Source organism: Leptonychotes weddellii, chromosome 8 (genome assembly GCF_054177405.1).
Source record: "Leptonychotes weddellii isolate Sample4059 chromosome 8, ASM5417740v2, whole genome shotgun sequence".
Classification (NCBI taxonomy): domain Eukaryota; kingdom Metazoa; phylum Chordata; class Mammalia; order Carnivora; family Phocidae; genus Leptonychotes; species Leptonychotes weddellii.
The window spans coordinates 24,223,607-24,244,255 of NC_138376.1; the positions used below are offsets into that span (position 1 = coordinate 24,223,607).

Here is a 20,649-nt window from a genome sequence, read left to right on the forward strand (position 1 = left end):
ACGGTGCGCTTTCTCCTTCCGGCTTCGTTTCCCTGTCTTGCCTAAAACCTCCCGAGTCCAGTCTTCTGGCGGAACAGCTGTCATTAAACATGCCAAAACTACAGTTCCCGGCATGCGTCAGAAGACAGCTTCCGGCGCCGTCTTTTCCCAGCATTCTTTGTTTACTTCCAGGTTTAGTAATAGTGAAGGGAGAACGTGAGTAGGGTTGGGTTACGGTTGAGGGCTTTGGGGGTCTTGCTGCGCCCGCCACCCCCTGGGGCCGGGGTAGAGGGCTCTCCGGGACGGGGTGAGGCTGCGGTGCCCCGGGAGGCTGCCTCTCAAGAGTGCTATCATTTCGGCAGGCCAGAGAGGGGAGTTCGGGTACCACCCAGCGCCCCTCTCCCGCTCCCCGCAGGCCTTCGTCCCCGCCATGGCCGATCTAATCCAGAAGAAGCTACAGGGAGAAGTGGAGAAATATCAGCAGCTACAGAAGGGTAAGGGAGCAGGGTCTGTGCGGCCTCGCCCCAGTCCCTTCACTCACAGCCCAAAGCCAAACCAAGATAATGATTTCTGCCCCACCCGAGGCCCCGCGTGCCGCTCCTTCCCCATCTGTGCTTTTCCCCACTCACTGACCTGCCGTCGCATCCTTGTCTACTTCCTCAGTTCCATTTTTTTCTCACTAGGATTGGCATCAGGCGGTACGTTTGAGGTTTCTAATCAAGCCTTTTTTTCCCCAACCCCCAGACTTGAGTAAATCCATGTCGGGGCGGCAGAAGCTTGAGGCCCAACTAACAGAAAATAATATCGTGAAGGAGGTGAGAGAGGACTTGTGGGGGCGAGGAGGGACCTGTATTGGCTCTGGTTCTGATCATGTATGTCCCATCCCTTCATCAGGAGCTGGCCCTGCTAGATGGGTCCAACGTGGTCTTTAAACTTCTGGGTCCTGTACTGGTCAAACAGGAGCTGGGAGAGGCTCGGGCGACCGTGGGGAAGAGGCTGGACTATATCACAGCTGAAATGTGAGTCTTTGTTCCGCAACCTGCAATGCACCTGACACCGCTGGTGTAAAGGGGTTGAGGAGCCATTATAGAGTAGCTCCAGAGTACCCCCTCTTGTCTAGTTCTTCCAGAGCCTCTCCCAGATCTCAGGTTTTCTGTCAATCTCTTCCTTGCCTTCAACACCCTCAGTAGTAAGTCCCATGAATTTCTCCTTATTTGCTTCTTTGTCGCTCTTCCCTCTTCTTAGTAAGCGATATGAATCCCAGCTCCGGGACCTCGAACGGCAGTCAGAGCAACAGAGGGAGACCCTGGCTCAGCTGCAGCAGGAGTTCCAGCGGGCGCAGGCAGCCAAGGCAGGGGCTTCTGGGAAGGCCTGACCCCTTGGTGGGGGGGAGGGGAGGGGAGGGAATGAGGCAGCTCTAGGGTCTATACTGTAGCTAATAAAATGTGAAAACACCTGGCTGTTTTCTGACCAGCCACTTTCTGTCATAATTGTCTCCATCCGTTCCCCGGGCCCCTTCCACTTTATTTATACACCACGTATATTACTCTATCAGGTCCAAGGTCTTGTAACTGGAATCTCTCTGCAGCAGAGTAATCCTTCCTTCTTTCCTGAGACTAAAATCTGAAATGTTTCAAACCTACTTCTTGCCTGTATATACAACCCTTAATTCTTCCTTATCTTGGTTGGCACACCCTTTCAGGAAACATGAGAAGAGCATTTACAACACAATTGTTGGGAAGGCCAGTTTAATTGCAGAACTCACAGTAATCTAAACTGAGACCCCAAGATGAAATGTGGTGACCCTCTTTGCTATGATTTCTTGTCATCCTCCAAAAAGCCCTGGCATCTCTCTTAAGTCGGTCTCTTTCTAGAATTTGTTTGAATGTAGCTTAGACGGATTTAAAATCCCAACATGGAATGCTTTGTGATGTTTTAAGTCTTCCAAGTTTACACATTATCCACAAAGTTTGTCTTCCATTTCTTTGTCCTAAAATTGTTTCTTACAAATTTCCAACCAGGGGTGGTTCTTCAGACTGATCACTTTAATTAGGTGACTAGTACTCGATGTGGGTCTGTGACAACTGAGGAGAAAAACTTAGGAGCGAATAAAGGGACCCGGTTGGAGAGGTTACTGGGGAGGAATACACTATTGTGAGGAAACTTTTCACTAACACCTTGCTTTCAGCAACAGGGATAGAAAACACTGGGCCCCTTCTTGTTCCTTGATGTCTACCTTCAGCCATCTCCCTACCCCCACTCCCAGCAGTTAGACCATACGCACTGCAAGGACAGGACAGGGGAGTAAAATTTAGGTAGTGTTTTGGTTTATTATCTTAGTGTTGTCACAGTGACAGGAACCCCTACTTGAACCGATTTCTTGCCATCCCCTCTCCCCAGGGCTCAGAGCCTCTAGGCTTTTCCTCTCCCCCTCCTTGTAGGCCTTTCCTTGGCCCTCGGCATGCTAGGATGTGGCCAGGAATCAGGAATTGATTCCTTTTTCTAGCACCAGCTGTGTGTTGTATTCATGGAAAGTAGGGAGCTATACACAGGTATCCAACTTGGTTACCAAGATTACTAGTTCCCACAAGGCTGGATCTCTCAGCTGTCTGGCAAGCCAGTGGCACTTCACTGCCCCGGGGTGTTTGGCCACCTTTCTGAATTTCTTGCCAGTGCAACATGACCTCCACCATTCAGGATGGCTACCCACATCTGGTATGGCCGCCAGGAGTCCTGTTGAGCTGGAAGGGCTTCCTCCTCAGAACAGTGCCCGGGCAATCTTCCTCCCTGTGGCTTTGATCCTGGGAAAGGAACCCCCTCCTCCCTCACTTGGGGGAGTTCCTGAGGCAGAAGGGCTGCTGGTGAGACCCAGTGTGGCAGCAGAGGGCCTTCGCCGCTGCCGTAGGAGGAAATCGTGTGAAGCTCCATCCATAGCATAGAAGACGTTGGCCGAGGGTGGGATGGTCAGCTCTGTATGTTCAGAGAGGGAGTGTCAGGAACAGACACGGCCATTCCCCCCACAACCACCCAGATGTGGAAGCGTTTCCACGGGTGGGCAGCACTCTCCTCTCGAGTCTGCCTTCCCTCATGGCCTCTGACCTCGCTCCCCTGGGAGCAGCTGCACGAGCTCATATTCCGAAGCCACCGCAGAATCACGATTGTTTTTCTTAAGGACACGACCGATGACACTTGGAGCCTTGTCCTGGCTTGTCACCTGGTAGGACAGGAGACCAAAAGAGCAATAAATTGGCCATCACCTCTGCTTTCCATCCTTTCAGCTCTAACCACTGATCCCAACCAAACACAGCTACCATGTCAAACACTTCAGAATGAACAGGGAAACCCTATATGGTGGCTCCCGGGACTCCACGGTGTCCAGTGAAATAGGGCTGCTTTCCTACGAAGAAACTGCTGTGGGTTCTAACAATCTAATATGGCCACCAAAATTCAAGGTGCAGCAGCTAATGCCAAGTAGCCTTTAAAATAAAACAGGTGAGGGGCATCTGGGTTGCTCAGTTGGTTGAGCGTCCAACTCTCGGTTTCGGCTCAGGTCATGATCTTGGTCATGAGATCGAGCCCGTGGGACTCTGTGGTGCTGGGTGTGGAGCCTGCTTAAGATTCTCTCCCTCCCTCTCCCTCGGCCCCTTCCCACCCCTGCTCACAAGCATGCGCATGTGCACATGCTCGTTCTCTCAAAAATGAAATAAAAAAATTTTTTTAAATAAAATAGCGGCCATAACCAAAGATCAAAATTAAAACTATAATCATCCTCCCAGTTGACTATTCAAACCTAAGACAACATCTGTAGTCCCACAAGGCATCAACCTTCACCCCCACCCTGCAGCCTGCAGCTTGCTCACCAAGATGCTCTTGTAGACACTGCCATCTTCCCCTAGCTCCATCTGGACTCGGATGATTCGGCAATCAGAGGCCCCTGGCCCAGACCCCCCACCCCCACATCCAGCCCCCTTGGAGGCCCCCTCGGCACTCCCACTGAGTGGGGAGCCACAGGAAGCGGAGCGGCGGTGACCTCGAGAAGGCCTAGGAGAGGAGGCTGGGGGAGAGAGGTGGCTGGGGTCAGACGGACTGCGCAAGGATGGAGTGCTTTCCAGGGCAGAGTCCAGAGATGAGACAGATGGCCACTTCATGTGCTAGGGACAAACAACATGGGGGACGGGCATGAAGGCAGAGAGGTCAAGGCAGAAATGTTCACAAAGGCCTGGTCAGTGCTGAGGTCAGAGGTCAGGAACAGAGCTCACCTGGGCCAGCCGGGTTAGCAGAGGGGCAGGGGTTCCAGGTACCTCATCTCCCCCCACACTGGGCCGGTCCCAGGAGACCAGGGGGGTGGGTCCCCCAACAGAGCCCAGAACCCTAGAGGGGCAAGAGATTGGGAGGGTCAGAGGAAGAAGGGCTCTTCTCCCAAGTAGCTTCCCCAAAACACTACCCCCCAACCGCTGACTCCCTCACTCTGTCCACTGCGAGATGACCAGCGTTGGCCGAAGCACCCGCGGGGCAGGAGGGTCACTGGTACCAGGTGGCTCCACCTCACAGGACACTCGATGGCTGTGAAAAGGGCCAATGGGCAGAGGTCAGGACGTGACACACTGATCCCCACACTCAGCCCCAGCCCTGGAGTCCCAACCTCACCCAGCCAGTCACCTCTGAGCCTCTGTCAGTGGCCGGAGCCCCTGTAGCCACTGTTGGATATCGGGATCAGGTCGGAGGTCATAGCCACGACATTCGTTCTGGAGCCGCCGCAGCTCAGAAAGGACAGCAAACTCCTAGGAAGGAGCCCACAGACTGCAGGAGCCAAAACTCAGGGACCCCCGACTTTCCCCTCTGTCTCCCCATCCTGGGACATGGCTAGGGATGCCCGGCATCTGGCCCAGGCACTCCCCTCACCTTCCTCCGCTTGTCAAAATTGATGTATCCGTTCTGCAAGAATAAGGGGGATGGGGTGAAGCCCAACCCTGCCACAGCACACACCCATCCACATCCAACTCACACACACTTCACCCACTAGCCCTCTGAGTCCTCTGTCCCTCCCCTGGCTCCCCCTCACCCCTGTCCTGCCCTAAACACTCTACCTCACCCTTGAAATGGAATGTCACAGGTACAAGTGGTGTCCATTTCACAGCTGGGAAAATTAGGGCTCAGAGAGAATGAGGAATTTGCCCAAGATCCCAGTATCTGTTTCTTTAATGAATGCTATATAGGCTTACATTTCAGGCATGCTCTAAGCACCTGCTGAACAGTAATTCATTTAACTCTCATAATAACAGACTGGCACAGACACGGTCGCTGCTTTCCCATTTACAGGTTACTGAGGCACAGAGAAGTTAAGCAACTTGCCCAAGTAACAGAACCAGAATGCTGGCAATCTGGCTCGAGCCCTGGAATTCAGTGCTGACGCCCTGTAGCACCTTTCTGGAAGGTCTGTCTGACCCTGAGGCCCACTCATTCCCTCATCACAGTGCACACACGAACACACACACACCACTGACCTCCAGTTCATCCTTGGAGGCTGCATCCAGCATCACGAGGTCTTTCAAGAAGGTGCCAAGGTATGGGACCACACCCTGAGGTCAGAGGTCAGGATCAGACGCCCACCCCTGATCTGAGGGCTCTCCATCCCTCTGCACTTTCCTATCCCATTGCCTCGGAAACCCCCCCATGCCCCCTCTTCCCATCCCTCAGACCACTTCCCCCCACACACTCCTTACTCCTTCACAACCACCCCCCAGCTAGTCACTCACCCCACCCCGGGAGCCAGACCTCGGGGCCTTCTTGGAATTTGGCTCCAGAGAGGGCTGCAGCTTCACCTCCTGGTGGTGACAGAAAAAGGAGATATGGGTGTGGGGCGGGGAGCAGGGATGGCTGGGAACACCAGCGAACAGGGCCTCACCTGCAAGAGGAGCTCCCGGCTCTGGGAATAATTATCCTCCTCAGAGAAAATGTGGCAGAGGCTGGAGAAGACTCTGAGGCTGTCCCTGGGGGGTGGAGGGCAGCAGCCTTAAGGACGGGCCAGGCTCGCCCTCACGCCCCTTCCCAGCCCTCAGCTCCCAGCCAGTGCCCCATCCTCCCCACCTGGCTGCTTCCCCCCAGGCTGCTCGAAGCCTGTGGATAGGGCTGGACTGCAGGGCCGACACAACAGCATAAACCGAAGAGAAGTTTCGGAGCAGACGGCACTCCTGCAGGGGTCACAGAGGTAGGCCTGAGCTTTGGGACCTCTCTCCACACCAGGGTCCCCAACGGGGCCAAGCCTCTCTCTTACCTCTGCCACACGGATCCACTTCTCCAGGAGCCGGGCCCTCTGGGGAGGACGGAGTGGCCGAATGGTCACCTCCCTGGGCCCCTCTCCAGTTGAGGTAGCCCCCAGGACAGAGCTGACCACTGCCCCTGCCACTTTGTTGAACTGTGTGACTGTAGCTCGGACAGATGGGCAGAGGTGGGAATGTCCTGGCCGGTCTCTGTGACCCCACAGGCTCCCCAGGCACTGTGAGGGGACCAGACTGAGAAACAGCTCCTGCAGGGCAGAGGGCAGAGGTTAAGGTTCATAGTCAAGTGAGGTCAGCCTACCAATATCAGGGATGTGATGACCTCAGGTGGCCAAGGAACCAAAGGGGCACGGGGTTTGCAGGGTAACAATCAAGGTGAACAGGGGAAAGGTCAAAACTGAGTGGACAGAGGAGGCTGGGAGCTGGATCAGGAAGGGTTGGAAGCAAGGAAAGGAGCTGGAGTCAGGGAGAGGTTAGTAAGGGGGCATGGGGTCAGAGGTCAGGGTCTCACCGCATCTAGCAGGGTCAGCTGTTCGGCCAAGTGGTCAGCGAGGAACACCAGGACATCCGTGGGGTCAGCAGGGGGATCGCCGGGGAGGGCCAGGGGCTTAGGAAGGTCGGGGGCCTGGGGGTCCACCCGGGACCGGAGGTTGCGGATGAGGTCAGCGCTGCCCCCCCCAACACCCTCCCCTGCTGCATACCCGGTCCGAAGCAAGAAGCTCTCAAGCCGGTCAAGCTGACCCTTGACCTCAGAGCCAAAATCCTCAGGGTGAGAGGCCAACCAGGTTGACAGTACAGAGATGGCTACCCTGGGAGAAGGGGATCAGCCAGGAGTCAGGTATCAAGCCGCAGCTCAGCCAGAGAGAACTGTGAGGTTAACAGCCAGGGGTCACTCACCCTATTGTCTTCTCTAGTTCATCAGTAGGATGAGATTCAAGGGCTTCTAGCCTGGGAAGGAGAAGAGATTCTATCTGCCCATTTTTTTCCAAACCCCCAGTGGCTCTGACTATTTTGGTGGGATTTTTTTGGCTCTAGAAAAGTCCAGACACCTTCGTAACCCTTGGTCCCTTATGACCCTGACCTGTCAGCCACAAGGCCTAGCAGGGCAGGCGTGGAGGTGAAGGCCCGGTGGGTGGCCAGGAAAGCTGATGTGAAGGTCACGTCAGCCCCTGATGTCCGGGCATCCAGCAGGTGTCTGACAAGGGCCTCCAGAGTGCCAGCTCGGAGCCTTCTGGAGGAACGCGGGGGAGGTGTGGGGGCCTGGGGGAGACAGAAGGAAAGTCACCGACCCTTTTTTCAACTCAGCCCCTAGATCTCTGGGGAAAATCCCAGACCTAGGAGATGGTCCAGGCTTGTTATATTAAGATTCAGAGAGGGCCAAAGACTTGACCTAAGTCACACAGCAGATTTCAGGTCTCCAGACCTCTGACTTAGCACTCTGGCCAAAAAGTTGGCCAGATGAAGAGGCACTGGGAGGTGATGCGTCAGAGATGAGAAGCCAAAGTGAGGATCTCACCAAGGGATCGGGAGACCGATACTGGCGGCTTGTGACAGTAAAGGTGGCACCATCCTCCTCCTCATCCCAGACAGACACAGGGGCCTGGCGGAGCAAGGAAGGGGAGGTCAGGCAGTCCCACACCACCCCCCACTGCTCCCAGTCCCCCACCCCCAGGCCCTACTCCTCCCTCTGTACCCCTCACCTGTGGTGGCAGGGGACAGTACCAGCGAGTGCGAGGGGTGGGGGGGACTGGTGACCCCAGGTCTCCCCCACTGGGGCCCAGACAGCCCCCTCCAAGCCGCCTCAGGGCCCGGTGGAGTCGAGGGGGTGGCAGTAGAGGGGCGGGTGGAACGCAGGAACCCTGGGCCTGGAGACCGCTGTAGCCCTTTCCCCCAGAGCTGAACCCCAACAGAGCAGAGAAGTAAGGTGCAAAGGATAGGAGGGGGAAGCGAGAGAGGCAGAAAGCCAGAGGCAGAGGCCTTGAGAAGCTGGAACCCCAGTCACAGGCACAGCCGCAAGCTCCGCCCTCCCCCGCAGGACCTGACCAAGCCCCAAGAGTTAGTCCTTCCCCTTAGCCCCCTTTCCCTGGTCCCCCAATGTTGGGAGACCCCCCTCAAGGTGGAGGCTCCAATCCCAGTACAGGAAGGAGAAGGGGAAGTTGGGATGATGGGGGGGGGCCCCCCGCCAGCCGACTGGGAGAGTCACGTGGCCCCAGCCCCTCCCCCAACCGATCCCGAAAAACCAGCCCTGCCAGTCACCCTGCCCTCACCCAGTCTCTGGACCCAGGAGTCCAGGGCCTCGGGCTCCCGAATCCAATTTCTGGCCCCTCCTGAGGCCCCAAATCCTGCTTCTAGCCACCATCATTAGTCCCGGAGGAAAGCAGGCGCCCTCCCCCCGACTCGGCCTGGGATCCCTCCAAAGTCCAAGAGCCTGGGCTTCCCGCCTCCACTCGTTGCCCAGCGGGAGAGGGGGAGGGGTCACGAAATCGAAGGGTTCCCTCCCCAATCCCAGAGTCAGAGGAGCCGGTTACTGTGGAAACAAACCCCTCCCCGCCAAACAAAAACAAGGAGGGCGACAGGGACCAAGACACGATGCCCAGAGAGGCAGGCACAATCTGGCCGAAGCAGGGAGAGCCAGAGACTCGCAGAACAGAGAGCCAGGCGCTCTGGCAGGAACTGGAAAGGTTTCTGCGGGCAGGTCCTGAGTCACACTGCCACGGGGAACCACAGAAACTCCGGGACTCCCCGCAGCGGGGAGACAGGCAGACACCCAGCAAGAGGCGCGGAAATAACTGAGGCTGGGAGGAAGAGATGAAGGGACACAGAGACACGAGAGAAAGGTGGAGAGTCTCCGAAATGTATACCTCCCCGACTTCCCACCACTCGAGTCTCACCTCGTCTTCTTCCTCCTCCTCCTCTTCCTCCTGCCCCCCGCCCACGCCCTGGCCACCCGGGCCCCCACCCTCTTCGGGGTCTCGGCTCCGGAAGCTGCTCAGCACGACTCCCCCGGGGGGATTCGTGTCCCAAAGCAGCCGCAGGGGCCGCGGGAGCATGGCCGAGTGAAGGAATCAGCGGGGTCGGGCCATGGGGGCGCCTGGGGAGAAACGGAGGGGGCAGGTGGAGAGTCAGGTGGGCGCGGGGGGATCGGGGAGGGGAGGGACGCGAGTGGGTGCCTAAGTGACCGTATGGGAGTCCTGGGGTGGGGGAGCAACACAAGAGTAGAATATGGGAGTCCCTGGTGCATTTTGCGGATGGGGTCACGAGTACGGGAACGGGCAGGGTCACAGGGTGCTCTGGCTCTGACCTGCTCGGGAATGGTGGGAGCAGCGCGGGTCCCGGGCCGCTGTTCCCGTCGGTCTCCAGTCCCCAACCGAGTCCCTGGACCGAGTCCCCTCCTCGGCTTTTCCGCACCCCCCGGTTACCCACCCCCCCCGCCAGGCTCCCGGGCCCTCCCGCCCTTTCCGTTCCCCCCCACGTCCGCCCGCTCCGACAGCAGGAGCCAAAAAGGGAAGGAAGTGAGGACAGGAGCCAGGGCCGCGGACGAGAAGAGCGCTGGACGCCCCGCGGCCGAGACCCAGCAGCCAGGGTCCCCAGCTCCGCTGTCCTCGGTGCCCCCTACGCGGGGATCCTGGAGCCCACGTAGCCCCGCACTGAATTGGAATAAAGATTCCAGTCTCCAGCTCCCGAGGGAGGACAGGAGCCGAATTTGACATTCCCCTCCACCCCACAACACTGAGGCTAAAACTCGCGTGGGAAGCGTTTTAGGCCGAGTGGGATCGGTTACTCCACCCCGCGGGGTTACGCTCCCCACTCACACCCACGCGTGTGGCGGACCGGAATCCACTCCGCGTTTTCCGAGGAGCGCGGCGTTCTGGCCCTCTCGTAAGGGGGCGTAGCAGGAAGCCGCCACTTCCGGTTCTAGATTCGGCCCTCCCGGGTTTCCGGCGCCTGGCGCTGGTACGTACGCTCCCTTCTGCTTACTGCCGGCCCCCATCCCCACGAAAGCCCGCTGCTAGAGGGCATGCTGCTCCGCCATTAGTGGCGCTCGACCCCGACTTTTCCGGAGGGTTGGGTGTCGCCAAAGCGTTTGAGAGGTCGGGGGTAAGGGACCAGAGGTGGCTGTAAGAGTGTGCTTGCTTGCGAAGGGGACCCGTGGGATAGAATGAGACACGCTCTGGGGAGCACTGGAACACAACTTTATTCCCACACGATTAGATCCGCTTCCCGCGTCGGTCTAGCCGACGGTCCTCCCCCTCGGAGGTCCCCAGGCCAGCTGCCGCTTCCTTCGTCCAGTAGTTCTTTGGTCGAACACCTGCTTTTGCATACTTAGGACGAAAAAAGGACTGATTTCTTGTGCTGAGCGCCCCCCAGTGGGCGCCCGGCCCTGTGCCCCAGCGGGGACACAGCAGTGGACAGACAGGCACGTTCTTGCCATTGAGGAGCCGACAGCCCGGGAGGGGAGAAAGGCATCTACCAACGACTCGCACAATCACTTAAATACAACTGTGGTGAACCGCACAAGAGGGACACGCGGCGGTCTGAGGGAATAACGAGGCTGACCTGGTCTGGAGCCTAAGAAGGGCGAGGGTGGACCAGACAAAGGGAACAGACCAGGGAAGGTGGGAGCATTGGAAAAAAAGAAATAGCCATCGGTGTGGAGAACACTGAGGGAAGGGCTGGAGGGCACCAGGTGGGGTTGAAGAGGCAAGCAGTGGCTCCAGCTTGGGAGATGCATAGGCCAGGACAAGAAATGGATTTGGCTTCTAGAGCACTGGTTCTCCAAGTGTGGCCCTTGTCCCAGAGGTCCTGGAGACTATTTCGGTGGGTGTGCAAAGTTAAGGCCATTCATAACAATACTAAGATGTTATTTGCCTTTTTCACTCTCTCCAAAAAAACCGTACACTGGAGCTTTCCAGAAGCTGTCTATTGACATCATTGTCCTCCCAGCTAATGGAACGTGGGCTTGCTTACTAAGCAATTTATGCTACTAGAACTTACTAAGTGAGTAGCATAACTTACTAAGTTCCAGTAGCATAAATATCTATAGTTTATCACCCACATAACCAAAAGCTCTTTAGAGTTCTTGACAATTTTGAAGCGGTCCTGAGATTTAAAATTTTGAGACCCACTGCCTTAGAGCTCTAAGAAAGGAAATGCTATAGGTTTGTGTCCTTTGAAAAAGCATTCCAGCTGCTCTGTGGAGAGAGATTGGAGGGAGCATGAGCGGATGATGGTGTACTATTTGGGGGCGCTACTGCAGTAGCTCAGGCCAGAGATGATGGTGGCTTCCCCAGGATGGTGATGAGTGCCCTCACTGTGCTTTCTGGAAGAGAAATAAAAAGGAGGTGAGGAATTCCGGGTTTCAGAAAGCCAGGTGACATGCTCATGATCAGTCCAGAGATAAATGAACCCTTGTGGGCACAGAGGGAGGCAGAGGAACGGGGCTAACAGTTTCTGTCAGTTTTCTGCCTGGCAGACACTGGGCGGAGTGCTTTTGCCTAAGTACTTTTTTTCATCCTTACACTCAAGGAAACAGGTGTTAAGTAGAATATTCAAGGTGGCAGGAGTTAACCCAGGTCTGTGTGAATTCCAAATCCAGGGTGGACTTTGGCTGAGGAATCCTTGGGTGAGGAGTTACAGGGAGGGGCTCAAATGAGAATGGAAAGAAAAGGAGAGCTGTTACCTTCTCCTTTGAATCCTTCAAAGTGGACTTGTAGGCAGCTGCGGAGAGAGATTGAGAAGGAATGGTCTGAGGGAGTGGTAGGGCAGAAGAGGGACAGGTGTCAGGCTTCTGGGAGTAGGCAGGGACTGTCACTGTGGCAGGGAGGGTCACACTCACCCGCCCAGCCCAGCGCTTTGATGAGCCCGAGGAGGAGAAAGGCAGACAGGAAGAGGCCCACGCCGTCCTCTAGGGAGGGTCCAGAGAGACCTGGCAGGTGGAAGGGGGGGGTTGGAGAGTGAACTCAGTAGTATCCTCCCAGGTGCCCACCCCTGGCTGCTCCATCCTTCTGATTCCTACCTGCCACCTCCAGGGTGACCTCGGCGCTGCGCCCCAAGGCGGGCAGGGTGGGGTGGTGGACACGACAGGCATAGCGTGCCCCATGGTGTTTGGCCGTGACTGGGATGGGCTGCAGGTGCGCAGAGAGGCTGACAGAGCCATCCGAGTGGTGGCGCAGGGCAGAGAGCCACCTCTGCCCCTCAGCCTTCTGAAAGCTGCCCTCTGGGCCGCCCCGGAGCTCCCACTTCACCTCCAGGCCCTCGGAGGGATAGAAGTGGGACACGTGGCAGAGCAATTCAGGGGGTGCCTCCCCGGGGGCAGCCCATACAAGAGGTGCCGGCATCAGGGATACTTTGGGGGGCTCTGGGGAGAAAATAGGAAAGGAGCATGGGGGGAATCAGTCCACATCTGTCCTCCCTCAGAGACCCTCAGTTTGCCCTATGGCTTTCCCCAAACTGAGGTGGGTTTGGGCTTTTTCTTCCAGGATGGGGAAACTGCTGTCTCCCCACTGGTGCTTCACAGGAAACCCCATGCTAAAACCCTTATTCTCAGGGATCCCCTATTCCTCAGATTCGAGAACCTTCATCCCAGCCACTCAGATTCCCAGGGACCTCCACCCATTGCCCCTCTGACTCCCAGGGACCCCAATCTTTCCCACCACTCACCCAGCACCATCTTCTCCCCCATCCCTCTGCCATCATGGTGTCGCCATAATCCCAGTGCCCACCGTTTACCCGTGGTGGCCCCTGTACCCCAACTCACTCTGTACAGCAAGCTCCAGGGTGACCTGTCCTTGCAGGTACGGCAGGTGTACGGTGGCCAGATAGGCGCCCTCCTGGAAGGGCTGTACTGCAGGCAGCTGGAGGGTCCCATTGCCAGTCCACGGACCCCATGGCTCATCATCATCCCAAGCGGCAAACGCCACTGCCCCCTCTTGGGCAGCTGGCATCTGCTCACCCAGCCCTGGAGTTGCAGCCAGGAGTAGGTGCCCCTTTCCCAGGTGCTGGCGTCTCCACTCCAGCCCAAAGGGAGGGGGACCGGGGGCCAGAGATGTAGCGGCCTCAGAGCTGGGGGGCATGTAGGCAAAGTTCAAGTCCAGCAGAACATCTTGTCCCAGTTGGATCCGAGGGGTGGGGGTGTGGGTGAGGACAGTCAGCACAGCTGGGGAAGATGAGGAGAGGAGGAAGTGGAAGGGGCATGAGGGACAGAAAGAAAGAGGGAAAAAAACAGAGAAATAGAGTTATAGGGAGGACCCAACTCGAATTCACCCACCCCTCAGAGGACACCTCCTTTTCTGATACTCACCATCTTCTAGTCCTCCCTGCACATCCCCTTTGTTCTGGGCCTGTGTGGGACCCAGAGAGTGAGCAGACGGGTCTAGAATAAGGGCAGTGAGTGGGCACAGCCGTTGAAGGCTGGTCTGAGCACAAAGCCCACTCAAGTTCTGGGGACAGTGGGCTCTGAGTGCACTTCTGACACAGCCTGAACCAGTCTGGTCTCCATGCATCACCCTTAAAGAGCCAGGCCTTTCTTGGTTCCCTCGAGAAGACTGTGATGACTCAGGGCTGTCAATCCTCTGGTGCTGTACAGAGCGCTTACTGACTCTGGAAGGTTCTGGCTCTAGCCTAGACCTGAACATAGACCTCTATGCTCTACTGAGGAAGGGTATGCTAGTTAAGTGCCTGGAGCCTGGCCACCCTGGTTAATCCCCACTATGCCGCTATTTATATGGCCTGGTGGGCCGGTTGTTTCACGTTGCCGTGGCTCAGCTTAATCTCCTAAATAATGAGATAATAATGATGATAATAGTACCTATCTCATGGGGTTGTAACAAGGGTTAAATCATTTAGTGCCTCTTGCTACCCTGATTTATTCAGTTCCGGATTCTGGATAACAAGGACACCTGTGGGGGTGCCTGGGTGGCTCAGATGGTTAAGCGTCTGCCTTCGGCTCAGGTCATGATCCCAGGTCCTGGGATTGAGCCCCGCATCAGGCTCCCTGCTCCGCAGGAAGCCTGCTTCTCCCTCTCCCACTCCCCCTGTTTGTGTTCCCTCTCTCACTGTGTCTCTCTGTCAAACAAATAAATAAAATCTTAAAAAAAAAACAACAACAAGGACACCTATATCTGAAAGGTGCTTCGAACAGTGCCCAGAATACAGTAAGTCCACCAAAGTGTTTGCGGTGATTACATCTAACCGTCTGCCAGACCAACTTAACATGCCCCAACTCAACAGCATCTCTGCATCCTTCCCTCGCCCAGCTCCAATGCCCATTCCCCCTGCCTTGATGAATGATCACCAGCAGCCCCCCAAACACTAAAGGCAAACACTTGGGAGTCACTAAGACTCCTTCCTCTAATTATCTCACTCAACTAATATTTACTGAGCACCTATGATGTTCAAGGTAGAGGACAGAGCGGTGAATGAGACAGGGAGTCCCTTCCCTCAAGTTTCTTACAGTCTAGTAAGGGAGACAGATGAGCAAATTGGCAAATATAACATACCATGTGCTGTCCCCACCAGTCTTCCAAAGAGATCCCACTCTGTCTCCAGCTCAAGTTCTCACCACCATACATTAGGACAATTACAACTTCCTCTCGGGTCTTCCTATCCTCAGTCTCCCTGTTCTTCAATTCATCCCCCATGCTGGAGCCACAAGGTGTGGCTACAAGTCTGATCGGGTCACGTACCTGTTTAAAAAACCCAGCGACCTACAAAGCCGGCGACTAAAGGCACAGGCTGGAGCTAAATGAGCCAGGCTCAAGTCCCAGCCCAGCTTCTTACAAGCTGGCGGTTCTCGGACAAGTTCCCCAAATGCCCTGTCTCAGATTTCTTCATCTGTGACATGGAGATGATATCGGTACCTTGTTCCGATGGTTGTTGAGAGGAATAAATGACGTATGCCAATAAAATGCTAGGACCTGGCTATAAGAGGAATAAATGAGATTATGCCAATAAAATGCCAGTACCTGGCTATAGAAAATGCTCAATAAATGTTAGGTGTTGCTATTTCCATTACCGCCATCATCATCCTCACGAACTTGCTGGGCATCTCAGGAAAATCGTTCATCTATATTTTTCTCATTAGTCCAGTGATCTGATCCTTGCCTAACTTTGTAAGAATCAAGTAAAATAGCAGGCTTTTGGGAAAACGGCGTGCGTGTGCATGCACACACACACAAAACTTCTGATGATTCACTGTTACCTATAAAACCCAGGTCTCAGGGTACTTGACAATCCAGCCCCCAATCCACCCTTCCAGACTTCTCTTGCACCCTAAGAACTGGCTCCAAAGAATCCCTTTCTCATGGCTAGTAGAAACTCTAATCATTGGGCCTTTCTTTGCTATGGTCATAAGTTTCCTTCAGGTCCCTCCCCATTGTCTCCCAAATATCTAAATACTCCATGTCCCTCAAGGTCAGTTCTACTGCTCCTTCTTCCCAGAAATGTCGGTCCTTCACATAAAAGTAATCTTCTCTTGTGATTATGTAATTTTTAATCCTAGTTTCTGAGCCCCACAAGGTTAAACTTCTCTCAACCACATGGGACAGTTTTTGTTCAATAAAGTAAAAAGGTAGGCAATTCACTTCGTTTATCAAAATCCAGAAACATACTTTTGAATTGTTAAAAACAATCCACAGGATTAATAAACAAAATCTGAAGGTTTTACAGTTTAACCCTTAATCTAACACTGCTCTTTAATATCAGTTAATGGAGCAATTTTAGACCTGCATCCCACAAACTGGACTCTGAGAAATACAAATGTAAATACAACAGGGCCAGAACACTAAGGAAATTCGTAACTGTTTTTACAGCTTGCATTACATAGGTTTTTGCTTTTCTGTTAATAAAGTGAATGGTAGGGGCGCCTGGGTGGCTCAGTCAGTTAAGCATCTGTCTTCAGCTCGGGTCATGATCCCAGGGTCCTGGGATCGAGCCCCACATCGGGCTCCCTGCTCAGCAGGAAGCTGGCTTCACCCTCTCTCACTCCCCCTGCTTGTGCACGTGCACTCTCTCTCTCTCAAATAAAGAAAACCTTAAAAAAATAAAATAAACTGAATGGTAACAACTATTATAAAGCATTACTGAAAAAATTTAAACCCAAATCTAATCAAGTTTCTAGATCTATCAAATTCATAGGAAGTATGGAAGAAAAAGGAACAAGGAGGAAAATGACACAATGAAGAAATACTTGGCCAAATACAGAATGTGGAAAGTTATACAGGACAAGTGACAAGCCACTAGCATGGGGGCGGGTGGTGTGTGGGGCAATTATAGAATAATGGAGACTTAAGAGACAAAACTGTTATGGACTCAATATCTGTGGTACCCCCCGCCCAAGTTCATTTGTTAAAGCCTTAACCTGCAATGTGACTATACTATTGGCCCTTGAACAGCACAGATTTGAACTACGAGGGTCCACTTATAGGCAGGGGTTTTTTACAGTACAGTCCTACAAATATATTTTCTTCTCCTATGATTAATTTTTTAAATAACACTTTCTTTTCTCTAGCTTACTTTATTATAAAAATACAGTATGTAATATATACAACATATAAAATATGTGTTAATCAACTGTTTATGTTATGGGTAAGGTTTCTTGTCAACAGTAGGCTATAAGTGGTTAAGTTTTGGGGGAGTCAAGTGTATGCAGATTTTCGACTGCTGGGGGTGGGTCAGTGCCTATAACCGCCTCCCTGCCCCCCACACCCGCCCACACACACACAGTTGTTCAAGGGTCAACTGTATTTGGAGATAGGGGCTGTGAAGAGGTGATCATGGTCAAATGAGATAATTAACACAGGGCTCTACCTGATATGCTGGTGTCCTTTTAAGAAGAGGAAGAAACACCAGAGTTCCCTCTCTCTCCTCCATGTGAGAACACAGCCAGAAGTGGCCATGTGCGACTACAAGGGTGGAGCTCTCTCATCAGACACCAACCCTGCTAGCATCTTGATCTTAGACTTGACCTGGGACTTCTAGCCTCCAGAGCTGTGAGAAAATAAATTTAAGACACCCAGTCTATGATATTTTGTTATGGTAACCCAAGCAGATGCAAGAACCAAATGTAATATATAGAGAGACCTGTTTTCGATCCTGATTCAAGCAAATCTACTGTAAAATAACATCACTGAGAAATTGGGAAAATTTTAATATGGGCTAGGAATTAAGTGATATTAAAGAATTATTGTTTGTTATGACAATGGTTTCTTTTAAGTCCTTATTTGATAGAGATGCTTACTGAAGTACTTATGAGTAAAATCATATGACGCCTGGTATATACTTTAAAACACTTCAGAAAAAGAAAACAGGTGGGAGGAAAGTCGGCAAAACAATGTGGTAAAACCTACTAACTACACAAGTGGGGGATGGGTCTACGGGGTTCATTTGACCATTCTCCCTACTTTTATGTGTCTGTGAAATTTTCCATAACAATGTATTAAAAGAACAATGAGAATTAAAAAACCATACACACAAAGTATGTTAGGACAGTGTATTTGTCAACAAACATTTTAAAGTATTTGCTAGGAAATACTGTATAAATGTATATTAGCAAAATTACCAATGATCTGTACCTCTAGAAGGATTCATTTTAAATCTTACGTTAAAACAACAACTTTCATTTTCTTCAATCCCCAATCAAGCAGAAATGCTTGAAAAGGAAGACTGAGCACAATAACTAGTTTTTACCCCCAGGGGTCTATGAGAAGCAAAAAATCTTCCCACCTGGGCCCTCCATGGCTCCTATCTACACTTCTCTCATGGCCCAAATTGTCTTCTGCTCTATTTCACAATTAGCCATGACAAATCTGCCGAAAACCTTGAGAGCAGAATCTACATCTGATCACCTTCCTGACCCTTAAAAGTGCCCAGGGCCACCTCAGAGATTCTGATTTAATTCGCCTGGAGTGGGACAATTCAGTATATTTTAGAAACTCCCAAGAGGACTCTTATTTGCAGCCTGGACTGAGAACCAACTGGGCCCTAATTTCTCCTTGGTGTTAATAAGTATTGAACCAGTGAGTAAATTAACAAAGTGCCTCCCCTGAGAGTCACAACAACGGAAAGGCAGATGGGAAATAGCATCCACATTTTATAGTTGGAAAAACTGACTCAGAGAGAAAAGCATCTTCTCACCCCCCATCTCGGTGGAGCCAGTAGCCCTGGGAAATACTCCTCCCCACTGGAGAGAGCCACTAGCCCCACAAGGAGCAGTTTGCCTCCACCCCTGCCTAGGATGGGGCCTGGGAACTTAGAATGGCAGCAGAGGCAGAGGTGATGGGTGGGTGCTGAGTCCCTTTCCCTGGTCCTGTGGGTGATTCACTCTCAGGGAGGGGGTTGCTGGAAGGTGGTCCTGGGGAAGGGAGAAGGGAGGAGTTGGCCTGCCAGTTTATTTAACAAAAAATCGCACAAGAGGCACCTGGCTGGCTCAGTTGGAAGAGCATTGTGGCTCTTGATCTCAGGGTCTTGAGTTCGAGCCCAATATTGGGTATAGAGATACTTACATACATATATACATACATAAACTTTAAATAAACTTAAAATTCACAAGACTGAGGGAAGCCAATGACTCTACTGATATCCTATCCACCCTCTGCTGCAAGAATGGTGAGCCCCTAGGTACCCCATTCTTGCTTTATCCGCCCACTCCCTCCTCAAGCCTCAGCTCAGCAAAGTGCCAGATCCCTGCCCGTCAAACAGCGTTGCACCATGCAATAAGCGATGCTCTCAGTGGGAGCCGTCAGGCCACCTGCACTGTCTCTTCCGCCCAGTCCAGCCCACCATTTGGTGAGCACAGAATCAGCGCATCCTCACGAGTCATAGGGAAGGGGCTGGCAAGAAAGGTCAACGCGCTGGAGTGCAAGAGCCTTTGCCTTGCTAAGTGCCACAGCTCCGGATGTGGGGCTTGGACGCTGGTTTCTGAAACAGGGAAAACCTTAACGATGGCAGTGTCTATCTAGCAAGACACAGATCTGGGAAGAGAGGAGAAAAAAAGTTCCTGCTTCTGAGCCCCTCCCAGCCCCAACCCCTTACAAGTTTCTCAAGGTCCGGTGTCAGGAAAGTCAGACTTTCTCCAAAGCTCAGCCCTCCGCACGAAGCCCCGCCCCTAAACCCAGGCTTGTGATTGTTTTATTTGTTTGAAACTGGGCAGGAGCTAGAAGAAACCGTTGAGATCAATTAAACAATCCTAGGCGAACCGCCTCGCTTTACATATAAGGAAACTAAGCCCCGATTGGGCAAACGAGTTCACAGCGCGAGTCACAGGCTGATCTAGACCCTTAGAATCTACCCACCCCTCTCCACCCACCCCCCTCCCCGATACCTGTTGCCAAGGTGATGAGAGCGGGCTCGGGATGAGGCTCGGACTGTAGTCTCAGGAGGCTGGAGAGGCTGAAGATCGGGCTGGACATGCTGACCATGAGCCAAGTCCCGTCCAGGGACCGCGGGCAGCTCTGCTCGGGGGTCAGGCCCCTGGCCCAATTCGCCGAAGCGGGGAGCGGGACGTAGCTGCTCAGCTCGCAGTGTGGCGCGGGGGTGTCCGAGGGGTACCGCCTGAAGGCAGCCTGGAGTGCTCCCGCGGGGTCTGTGAGCCGGGAGAAGGGAGTTGCTGCTGCAGTCACCGCCAGGAAAGGGGCGGGGAGGGCAGCGTCCAGGGAATCCCGAATGCACAAACTACCCAGTAGTGAGAGATTTAGAGGTAATCCAGACTCATCTTACAGGGGGAAACTGAGGCCCGAGGTCACAGCGCGACCTAAAGAGGAGGGGGTTTCGGTGGAAGTGACAGAGTTGAGGGCGAGTCCGGGATGACTCACCATGCACTTTGAGGTAGAGCTCGGGTTCGAGGTCCGGTCGGGGAGGTGGGGTCCCCGGGCCCTGGCGCAGCATTAGTGCGGCGGGTTTCTTGGTCAGGCGGCCCCCGCCCGCATCCTCCACCATCCAGCACTCTATCACCGCGGGTCCCGCCGAGACGGCGGTCACCAAGGCTGGGGGAGAGGGGCACGAGTGAGGAGGCGACCCGCCCCCCAGCATCCGGCGCGTGGTGGGCTCACATCCCTCCTCCTCCCCCTTGTTCTTGGGCAAAGAGTCTGGGGGTTCGCTCACCCAAAGCCACGGTGAGGGGCAGATACAGGGGCTTCATGGCGCCGCGATCTGCTCAGCCCCGAAGCCTCCACTTCTCCCTTTCACTTTCACTTTCCTTGAAAGGCCGGCAGGAGAGGTGGAGGAAGTCCCCTTTCTGGTTGGGTGAGGGCACGTGAGCGGCAGGTGCTTTCCGCACTGGCCGGGTAGGGATCCCGAAACGGTATCTCCGCTTCTGGTCTGGGGACCTCGGGCCCCGCCCCGCCCCGCCCTCTTGGCCCACACAGCACCACCCAGTCCCGGGGCCCTCCCCAACCCT

General features: G+C 53.9%; 3 protein-coding genes across 4 annotated transcripts; 1 reads left to right on the top strand and 2 right to left on the bottom strand.

The window, feature by feature from the left end:
• The first annotated feature begins 159 nt into the window (after nucleotides 1–159).
• On the top strand, nucleotides 160–1,837 carry PFDN6 (prefoldin subunit 6). Its single transcript, XM_081827991.1, has 4 exons — nucleotides 160–473; nucleotides 724–794; nucleotides 874–998; nucleotides 1,225–1,837. Exons 1-4 carry the CDS (start codon nucleotides 410–412, stop codon nucleotides 1,352–1,354), a joined length of 390 nt encoding a protein of 129 aa, XP_081684117.1. The 5' UTR covers nucleotides 160–409; the 3' UTR covers nucleotides 1,355–1,837.
• Nucleotides 1,838–2,284: 447 nt separating this feature from the next.
• RGL2 (ral guanine nucleotide dissociation stimulator like 2) lies at nucleotides 2,285–9,705 on the bottom strand. 2 transcript variants are annotated; one of them, XM_006738070.3, is made up of 18 exons: nucleotides 9,559–9,705; nucleotides 9,149–9,348; nucleotides 7,774–7,857; nucleotides 7,339–7,517; nucleotides 7,155–7,205; nucleotides 6,769–7,066; nucleotides 6,254–6,505; nucleotides 6,067–6,170; nucleotides 5,885–5,969; nucleotides 5,736–5,804; nucleotides 5,484–5,558; nucleotides 4,882–4,914; nucleotides 4,639–4,760; nucleotides 4,447–4,542; nucleotides 4,239–4,350; nucleotides 3,840–4,130; nucleotides 3,079–3,193; nucleotides 2,285–2,949 (listed from the first exon to the last, which is right to left on the bottom strand). In XM_006738070.3, the coding sequence occupies exons 2-18, from the start codon at nucleotides 9,305–9,307 to the stop codon at nucleotides 2,738–2,740; spliced, it is 2,337 nt and encodes a 778-aa protein (XP_006738133.2). In that variant the 5' UTR covers nucleotides 9,308–9,348; nucleotides 9,559–9,705; the 3' UTR covers nucleotides 2,285–2,737. The 2 variants fall into 2 exon arrangements, with proteins under 2 accessions (XP_006738133.2, XP_081684111.1); XM_081827985.1 differs by lacking the exon at nucleotides 3,840–4,130.
• Nucleotides 9,706–10,429: 724 nt separating this feature from the next.
• On the bottom strand, nucleotides 10,430–20,585 carry TAPBP (TAP binding protein). Its single transcript, XM_031033282.2, has 8 exons — nucleotides 20,355–20,585; nucleotides 20,066–20,236; nucleotides 19,576–19,836; nucleotides 13,015–13,413; nucleotides 12,274–12,615; nucleotides 12,094–12,183; nucleotides 11,938–11,975; nucleotides 10,430–11,577 (listed from the first exon to the last, which is right to left on the bottom strand). The coding sequence occupies exons 1-8, from the start codon at nucleotides 20,389–20,391 to the stop codon at nucleotides 11,566–11,568; spliced, it is 1,350 nt and encodes a 449-aa protein (XP_030889142.1). The 5' UTR covers nucleotides 20,392–20,585; the 3' UTR covers nucleotides 10,430–11,565.
• Between the last annotated feature and the right edge of the window lie 64 nt (nucleotides 20,586–20,649).

Bases quoted from the DNA above. Each gene is read 5' to 3' on its own strand.
- PFDN6 (XM_081827991.1), top strand. From the start codon at position 410: ATGGCCGATCTAATCCAGAAGAAGCTACAGGGAGAAGTGGAGAAATAT. The intron at 474-723 runs GTAAGGGAGCAG...CCCAACCCCCAG, and splicing joins ATATCAGCAGCTACAGAAGG to ACTTGAGTAAATCCATGTCG. The intron at 795-873 runs GTGAGAGAGGAC...TCCCTTCATCAG, and splicing joins AAAATAATATCGTGAAGGAG to GAGCTGGCCCTGCTAGATGG.
- RGL2 (XM_006738070.3), bottom strand. From the start codon at position 9,307: ATGCTCCCGCGGCCCCTGCGGCTGCTTTGGGACACGAATCCCCCCGGG. The intron at 7,067-7,154 runs GTGAGTGACCCC...CCCTTCTCCCAG, and splicing joins GAACTAGAGAAGACAATAGG to GGTAGCCATCTCTGTACTGT. The intron at 2,950-3,078 runs GTCAGAGGCCAT...CTGAACATACAG, and splicing joins GCTGCTCCCAGGGGAGCGAG to AGCTGACCATCCCACCCTCG.
- TAPBP (XM_031033282.2), bottom strand. From the start codon at position 20,391: ATGAAGCCCCTGTATCTGCCCCTCACCGTGGCTTTGG. The intron at 19,837-20,065 runs GTGAGTCATCCC...CCCGGCTCACAG, and splicing joins GCTCTACCTCAAAGTGCATG to ACCCCGCGGGAGCACTCCAG. The intron at 12,616-13,014 runs GTGAGTTGGGGT...TTTTCTCCCCAG, and splicing joins CCTGGAGCTTGCTGTACAGA to AGCCCCCCAAAGTATCCCTG.